The sequence below is a fragment of the Electrophorus electricus genome, chromosome 13, assembly GCF_013358815.1.
Source record: "Electrophorus electricus isolate fEleEle1 chromosome 13, fEleEle1.pri, whole genome shotgun sequence".
Lineage (NCBI taxonomy): Eukaryota > Metazoa > Chordata > Actinopteri > Gymnotiformes > Gymnotidae > Electrophorus > Electrophorus electricus.
Genome location: NC_049547.1, coordinates 6369404 through 6377737, shown reverse-complemented (window position 1 = coordinate 6377737; position 8334 = coordinate 6369404). Strand labels below are relative to the sequence as shown.

The 8334-nt window shown below is 38.4% G+C and overlaps 2 protein-coding genes across 3 annotated transcripts in view; both read right to left on the bottom strand.

The window, feature by feature from the left end:
• Positions 1 to 376: 376 nt before the first annotated feature.
• pfn4 (profilin family member 4) lies at positions 377 to 2258 on the bottom strand. Of its 2 annotated transcripts, none has more exons than XM_027014043.2 (4): positions 2052 to 2258; positions 1284 to 1418; positions 1079 to 1184; positions 377 to 998 (listed from the first exon to the last, which is right to left on the bottom strand). In XM_027014043.2, exons 1-4 carry the CDS (start codon positions 2166 to 2168, stop codon positions 970 to 972), a joined length of 387 nt encoding a protein of 128 aa, XP_026869844.2. In that variant the 5' UTR covers positions 2169 to 2258; the 3' UTR covers positions 377 to 969. The 2 variants fall into 2 exon arrangements, with proteins under 2 accessions (XP_026869844.2, XP_035388635.1); XM_035532742.1 differs by having other exon boundaries at positions 1779 to 2136.
• Positions 2259 to 2368: 110 nt separating this feature from the next.
• itsn2b (intersectin 2b) overlaps positions 2369 to 8334 on the bottom strand; it is a 33590-nt gene continuing 27624 nt past the window's right edge. The window contains exons 29-39 of the mRNA XM_027014040.2: positions 7506 to 7627; positions 6128 to 6234; positions 5748 to 5931; positions 5467 to 5565; positions 5157 to 5324; positions 4709 to 4921; positions 4323 to 4444; positions 4149 to 4231; positions 3937 to 4020; positions 3653 to 3826; positions 2369 to 3510 (exon numbers count right to left, since the gene is read on the bottom strand). Coding sequence (XP_026869841.2) covers positions 3356 to 3510; positions 3653 to 3826; positions 3937 to 4020; positions 4149 to 4231; positions 4323 to 4444; positions 4709 to 4921; positions 5157 to 5324; positions 5467 to 5565; positions 5748 to 5931; positions 6128 to 6234; positions 7506 to 7627 — 1511 coding nt within the window. The 3' untranslated portion in view covers positions 2369 to 3355. The remainder of the gene's footprint in view (positions 3511 to 3652; positions 3827 to 3936; positions 4021 to 4148; positions 4232 to 4322; positions 4445 to 4708; positions 4922 to 5156; positions 5325 to 5466; positions 5566 to 5747; positions 5932 to 6127; positions 6235 to 7505; positions 7628 to 8334) is intronic.

The window sequence follows — 8334 nt, the reverse complement described above, 5'->3', positions numbered from 1 at the left end:
GATCTCAAAGGATACTTCTCTAGTGCTAAGGTACTTACACTAATATAAGCAAGATTATGTTGAGTTAATCCTGTAGTTTTGCCTTGGATAACAAAGAGCGCAAATATATATATATATATATATATATATATATATATATATATATATATATATATATATATATATACATGCAAACACTAAATCTGTGTCACAGATGCCTGTCATAACTCAAATGTTCCTGGGAGACTGCGCTCCATTTTAAAAGAACTTAGCATTTTGTGTGTGTTGAAACATACTGTATGTGATATTAATATGTGCAACATTAAAAATGCAATTTGTAGTGGTTTATGATGGAAACAAGTCTTTAATTGATTTATTAAATGATGCAAACTTTCACTTTTATCATATTGATAGCAGACCGTTACAAACCATCTCACTGTGAACGATGAAACTAAAAATGATAGATGCCAACTCTCCTGTTACTTTTGTCTAGGTTTCTCAACCTTTTTACCTATATTTAAATTGGAGAAAAGGTCATCTCACTCACCTATTGTGGTCTTAAGGCTACTTCTTGCTAGTCTAAGGTATCTGTCCTCCACTGCTTTACTACCATTTGTGGTCATTGCGGAATTCTTTCTGTGAAAGATATCATTGACTTAAGTTGTGGATGTTAAGTTTCTGTTTTGATGTAGTCTGATGTCAAGATGTTAAAATCCTCTGTAGTGTTAAAATGTATGTTGCCAAATCTAGATATGTATATTAAAATGTTACAATAACAGAGACACAAGTTTTTCTTTTGTCTTTCTGAGTTATGCCTTCAAGCCCGTAAATAATGGTAAGCATGTTGGGCTAGGTACATGTATTTGCATTTATAAAATAGAATGTGTTTCTAGTTGAGCCATTTCAGTGTTTCCCCATTTTTCCTACATCTCCAGTGCATGTTTTTAAAATGTTTTTAATGTTATATGTCCTTGACCAGTATGATGTGCATTATTTCCCCTTCTCACGCAGATATTCAGCTGAAAAACATAGAGTGAATCAGACCCATTTGTACTACAATTTTAGGGAACTTAATAGAACAAAAAAGGGCTAAACATACCTAGCTTCTCAGATGCCTCTACACAGACACTAGGGTACATATTCTCATTGTATGTGGCAACTATAACAAAGAGTGCAGTTTTGACCAATATCAGACCATTATCCCCCTAAATGAGGAAAAAAAACCAGCTATATTACATCATGGCCATCCAGCTGCTTTTGTAAAATATGATGCAAGTTAGTGTACAGTATGTAGGATAGCTTACACATTTGCAGTAGATGGAGTTTCTGTCCGCCCGAACACAAGTGAATGCCTTCTCATCGAAGAAGATGCCCTGTTCTCTTATTATAGTCAAGTACTTAAATGCATCTATGAACATCTGAGCTTCTTGGTGAGTGATCTAATAATACACACACACACACACACACACACACACACACACACACACACACACACACACACACACACACACACACACACACACACACGGCAATAGATGGATATTTATCTCTCTGTCTATAGGGATCCTAAGGGTTAAAAATACTATGAGGAGGCCCTGGCTAGAGTTGAAAGAATACTGTAAAAGTGTTTGTTTTTTATTAATAAATTCATTCCACCACCTGGGTACCAGGGCCAGGACAGATTACATTTAAAACTTTCCAAGGCAAGATATGAACTCAAATTTGCGATTCAGAAGAAAACAAGAATCACAATGGATGTTGACTGACTCTTCTTTGCTGCAGGTATGAGTACCTAGTACCTGAGCTTTGAGTTTGCCAGTCGTCAAAGTATCTGTAATCAGAGGGCATGAATCCATCACCGTTCAAAGACACTGCATAAATGAACCGTAAGAAAACGTTTTATTGCAGGGAGCATATAGGAAGCGACATGATTTTGCTGACTTTTAAAATTGTTCTGTAACGTTCAAATCGATCTGCATTATTAATTTCCTCATTTAGCATAAACCGTCGTAGAGACAGATCTATACCAACATCTCATCTGTTGTAAAATTAGCTGAATTAATTGAACTCACCTGAAATCTCGACGAGACCGCTGATACGTGGCCACTTTTTGCAACAAGAATAGCCGCACTTTCTACATGTTTTGTGTGAATAAGACAGTCGTGAATCAAAATTTGAAATTGATTCATCCTGCCTCGTTACAAAAGCATAAGTTCTCCCTTTATTATTATTACAGCTCTTTTTACGCTACTACACTCAACTTCCCAAATTTGTCTGGACTTCCTGTAGCGCCCTTAGCAACCGACACTGTTTACAACAGGACCTTTATGTAACTAATCCCAGATAACTCAAATATTTTACGTTAAATATTTCAAGAGCGAGGAACGAGGAATGTCAATTTTATTTTATTTGCTTTGGAAACCTGATTTTCTTGCATATTTGTGCTCATTTTAGACACTTTGCTATGTTTGAGCAAATCTGTAGTAAAGCCTGGATTGCCAGGAGAGACAGCACTAGACAAAAACTAAAAGACTGAAGGTACTTAAAATCACACATTTGCAGCTTAAACTAAAACAAACCTAAAAAAAAAGTGACAAGCATCTTAAGCAGTGGCAAATGACCAATGAAATACATGTGTTGAGAGTTCATGTAAATGCTGATGGCATAAACATGTTACTGTTTCAAAAGTGTGTAACAGCCAGAGATAAATAAAATAAATAAAAATGAACACAAACTCAACAGTGATTAGACCTTTGTAGAATTAATTTTGTGTAATCACTTCATATGTACCAGTTTCTAAAAACGGGTTTTTAGAACCACTTAAAGGGAATAGCAGTTTATCAACTACCATGTCCTTAACATTTCCAAGATTCTAAGCAAAATCCCTTTTGAAAAAACAGATGCATAAGCATTTATGTCATGAATTATACAGCATAAGGCAAAGCATTATTAATAAAATTAGTGTTTCTTTACATAACTGTCAAGATCAAGTGTCAATCTAAATATTAAAGCCAAGGACAAAACAAAAACAGAAGTCAAGACAAAACAAAAGGACAGCAAAATAGACAGGATATTCAAGGAGAATAGAAATCCCGACATCTCTATGTCCAGTGGTAGATTATTCAGGCAAAATCATTGAATTATTAAGCTTCTTCCATTATAGGCCATGTGTTTTACCAAAACTATGCACGTTGCAAAATTTGGCATAGTCATCAATACATGGACAAGTCTTAAAAAAAAAAAGGGAAAAAAGTCGTCAAGACATTCAGTAGCAGTAGTTGAAGGCATTCTAAGGCAAGGTGGCTTATGGAAGACTTGGAGAACTTGAGTAACTGGCAATGTGCTTAATGGGGTTCTGCCACTCAAATCCTCTCCTTTAAGGGTTTTTGCCATCAAACAGCTGAAGGTCGAGGCGGACCCACACCTCTCCTGTGGGCACTTCGTGAAGCAGCAGTCTCCTAATGGCTGGACCTTTATTCTCCAGCTCCTTCTTGATTGTGGCCACAGGTACCTCTGTGCGCCCCAGGAAATCTGCAGGAAGAAGGAAAGGAAAAGGGGAGTCTGTTTTTGCAATTACCCTTTCATCAAATTTCATAAATTACTTTAAAGTTCACGCAATAGGCTCAGTGATCAGTTTAAGCATACAGTGCGTCACTAGAAAGGCAATACTGACCATCAGGTGCAAATTGCTCCCGTTCATAAATGGTGATGCATAGCACATCCTGATACAGGTCCTTGATGTGGAACTGACAGTTGAAATTCCATTTAGGGTTGAGCGTGTCATTTAAAGTTCGAGAGGTATAGCACTGTGCCCCCATGGTCACCTCACAGTAGGGATTGCTCTTTCCTAATTAGTGACAGCAGAAATACAATGTTGTGAATTTAACAAGGGTGTATGGATCAAGATAAAAACTTACAACAGTAGGGATTGTCCCCAAGGATCAAAATAATGCTCACCACTTGCTTTTGATGATTTCAGTTCAGTAGCTTCCTGGATAGTGACAAGCAGACGGCCAATTCCGCTGGCTTTCATTGAGCGAGCTGACAAAGGCATAGGGTATTAAAGGGTAGAAACTAAACACAATTACTAGAAAAATTCAATTATAGGTTACTTTGACAAAAAGGTTGGAAGTCAATATAAACAGAGGGTTAGATCTTATAAAACTCACCTTGATAGGCTCTCTCCCGCTTTTTCTTCTCTGTCTCGATGAACTCCTCTGACGCTGCCTTGATCTTCTGAACCCATGCAGTCCTAGACACAAATGGCAATAATTTGAAATATAGATTATAAAATGGATCTTTGTTGAGTGATCATCATGTTTAATGAAGTCTCTCAAACTCACCTCTCATTGATGTTCTCTGTCCTGAGGGTATAGACCCGGTCAATGTGAGAGATGTGGAAGATTGGCTCGTCACTGGATGGATCAGATGGCAGCTTCACCAGAACTTCATTCAAGAACACAGGCTGCCAAGAACAAAAAAAAAAGACAGTAGAGACCATCCATTTCCACAGCTAGTCTTCTGAAGATGGAAAAACAAGGCAGGTAGACCTAAACACCTTATACTCGTGTGTATACTTTTCAAAAGGACATTAAAAATAAGGATAGTAAAAACAATGCACCAAAGACCAGATTTACAAATTGGTCTAGTCATTTTTGAGGCAGACTGACCCAGGCTCAGTTCCTAATTATTAAATATGACTGAGAAATATAACCATCTGAACCCTTACTGATTTGTACATCTTGTACTGGGTGTTGGACTTTGGACTGAAGAGCTTGTCCAAGCCCGAGGAGGTGAACTGCTTGACAGCTTGGGTGAGGAGCAAAAAGTCGTTGAAGAGGAAGGCATGCAGCTCCTTATTGCTCTTAGTCTTAAATATTTTCCCACTGTGCAGGAGTTTTCGAGGACCGAGGCAGTTGGTCAGAGAGTTGAAAATCAGATTCTATTAGAGCAAAAATACAAATTAGAGTAATTAAAACTACATCTGCTGATTTTGTTTTAAAAATTCAAATAAATTGGTGGTGGTGCTGCTATTTGTAATTTATTATTGTATCACACTCTTATGAGTGTGGTGGCTGTGTTACTGCAGTATATTCATCTGTGGAACGTAAAATAATGTGTTTTATCTCAGTATGCGGTCACACCAGTGTTTTGAGCCCATTATTATGTCAGTGTACCTCTGTGATTCCCTCACACTGGACATGGCTCTGTATCCACTCGAGTCGGTCCGAGTTCTCCTTCTCTCTTACTCCCTCATTGACCTGTAAGCACAGCTCCTCAGCCTTCTCCAGAGCCTCCCGCAACTGAACATGATCCACATGGCTGTCAGGAGTACTCTCGAGGATCTGGTGAAGAATGGAGATGCATATATGCGCACAAACAAGCACACGCATACACACGTAGTTGTTAAGAACCTCCTAACCTCTGAACAAGACACTTTGAACATGGCAAGCGACAGAGGAACAAGCCTCCATTATTACCACTCACATTCTTTATGTGGAGTGGGTAGCGGGTGATTCTTTGCATGGGCTTCAGTAAGAAGCTGGACAAAGGCATCCCTTTACAACGATAGTCTGTAGCAATTTTCTGAAAAAGAAAAACCCAGAATTAGTCACAATACCTTTTTGAGTAAAAACAGACATTTAATTAAAAGGTAAATGAATTTTCCTTCAACTTTGTCCTTCTCTTAGCTGCGTAATGGATGCCTTTAGTCCTGTTCAAGCTCAACAACCCTGAAAGTTTGAAACCGACCCTCGATGTGATCATACCTTGAGGAAGTCTTTGAACTCTGGCTCCTGGTCAGTCTTCTGCTGCAACAGTGCGGCAGCATTTAGCTGGCAACTGCAGAAACGGATGTAGGCCTGCATATGAGAGAGCTCTGCAGCTAGGATGTCCCCGATCATCTGCACAGGCATCTTTTCTCCTCCCATCTTTTTCCTCACACGGAAGGCCCTGTCACACATATGCGTGCATGCCCTAGATGAAATCTATCAGCACTCACCATCTGTTTGATGCAAACGATCACAATAATGAAAAAAGGCAGTGCACCTACAGCTAAGCCAGTAATGTGGTAATTATGCTAGGAGCCACTGCAGTCATCTGCTGTAGTGAGTGCAGTGAAAAGCCGAGCGCAGTGGGGCTCACGTACTTCAGTAGTTTCATGTTGGACATGATGAGCTCTTTCCAGTTGACAAAAATCATGTTCATCTCAGCTTCATTCAGCCGTCCCGACTCAGACATGGGCTTGTAGAACACCTAGAACAAAACCAGAGTTTTTGCATTAGTCAATCAGGGCCACATTTTAAAACCTATCCTCAAACTATGGTTGACCTGATGGATAATGCCATTGTCCATTGTTGATGGCTGACAGACATCACTATGCTAAGCGCTGTGACGCAACACCCAACCCATACTCCTCGTCCAAACTGACAGTGGGCCGCACCCTGCCTGCTAGAACACAGAGCAACTATATTTATTTATTAGGACAAATGATCCCTTCTCCCAAGATTGAGCTGAGCTATAGAATTGATGAGTATGCATTTTAAGGAGTGCAATCAGTAATTTTAGGTTGGTTTTTTTTGGTGTGTTAAATTGTATAGATTTTGTATTATTCTTGATTTTATATCAATAAGCTAAAATATGCTAAAACCGCTGGACAAAATTTGAGTTTTTATGTGCTTCCCAAGATAAAACAGGTGGAAATATAGTATTCATTCATTATCCTGAATTTGTGTTGAGATTCTATCACATATATTGTTTAGGTTCTAAAATTTACAGTGTATGATTTTTGCCTATATTTGGTCTCAGGAACATCCTTCTTCAGTGTCTTACAGTAGTCTGCTACAAAAGTAATCTGCTACAAAACATATTTGGATTCAGCAAGCAAAGATGTATAATAAACAGGAAGCAAAATCATTGTTGACCAGTGAAACAAACTTGCCTTACTTTATTTGCATAGGTTTTTATCTTATAGAAAGTGGAAGAACAGTAGCTATAGCTCAACGTATGGCAGTGAAGATACTGCTTTTTCATCTTGAGTATACATTTAAATTTTAAAATATTGCCTCAAACAGAAGAAATGCTGCAGTTACTGCTTTATTTTAAATAGATGACATCAATGTTACACCAGATTTTTTCCAAAAAAGGGTCACTTTTTTGAAAATAGTAATGAATGTATTAATGTATTAATTAACTGAATAGTCATTGAATAAAGAGTAAAACAAAGTATATAAAAATTAAATAACCCACCCCCCCAGCATGATGTCATTGTCCATCATGAAGTTCCTTATAGACACTCTCATGTGTCAGTTAGGCAGACCTCAGCCAACCCTACCTCCAACTTTACATTTATAGTAATCAAGAACCCCTCCATGCAAATTTATACATAATTATTTAACAGAAATAAAACAAAAACATGCATTTCTGTAATTAAATGCCAGTAATGAAATATTTCGTTTCGTTATAGCTCTGAGACTGAAAAGAGAAAAACCATAGCAACAGGGTAAGCCTACTAGCAGAAGACGTACCTCCAAGACCAGCTGAAGGTCCTCCATATATCTTTCCTCTGTTTCGATGAGCTCATGGATGTAGCCCTGCCGTTTCTTCTCCTGAGGGGTCATGGAGTCCAGACTGGTCAAATCAGCGCACCCTACAAGGAGACGGAACCATGTGGTGACCTGTTTCTCAGCCTAAAAAAATGGTGGTTATTCCTGGCCTCCCTAAGCCCAAACAAGCAATTTCATGCCCTCCAAGGGCTCCAAAGCTCCTGTTCCAAAGCTGCGCGAAAGCAAGCAAGACACTGGCAGAAGCAAAGAAAGCAAGAGTACCCAAAAATGTTCACATCAAGCCTTACCTGGCAAGGCCCACCCACTTGGAAGCTCCAGAAGCCCCTGCGAGGCTGTCATCATCATCATCATCATCATGCTAGTCATTAAAAAAAGGAGCTTACTAGTCATGCCAACACTCAAACCCTGAACATTGGTCAGTAAGTTGTCCTTTGACTATAATACACACAACAAGCATGGTGTGTCTAACAAAATGTGTTTTTACCAACACAGGCTGGAGATGGGGGAAAGGCATCATTCTTTGCAAGCTCGAGAGACACTACTGCTTACTCACATAATGTCCTCAGCAACTCACAGGGACACTATAAAGTTACTGATTTATAACCGTATCTATAATAAAGTAAGTATAATAAAGAAATAATAAACTTAATTTACTTATGAAGTCATTAATACTTATATATTTAGTATGTTCATTAGGTAATTGACAATTATCATATTATAGATCATTATATTTTACCAAAGAACTAATTATTATCAATGCACTGTGCATGTGATATTACTGAGAACAATG

Excerpts from the sequence above, each read along its gene's own strand:
- pfn4 (XM_027014043.2), bottom strand. The coding sequence starts at position 2,168 with ATGAATCAATTTCAAATTTTGATTCACGACTGTCTTATTCACACAAAA. Across the intron at positions 1,419-2,051 it reads CGGTCTCGTCGAGATTTCAG|ATCACTCACCAAGAAGCTCA; the intron begins GTGAGTTCAATT and ends GTGTATTATTAG. Across the intron at positions 999-1,078 it reads AGAGGCATCTGAGAAGCTAG|CTGAATATCTGCGTGAGAAG; the intron begins GTATGTTTAGCC and ends TATGTTTTTCAG.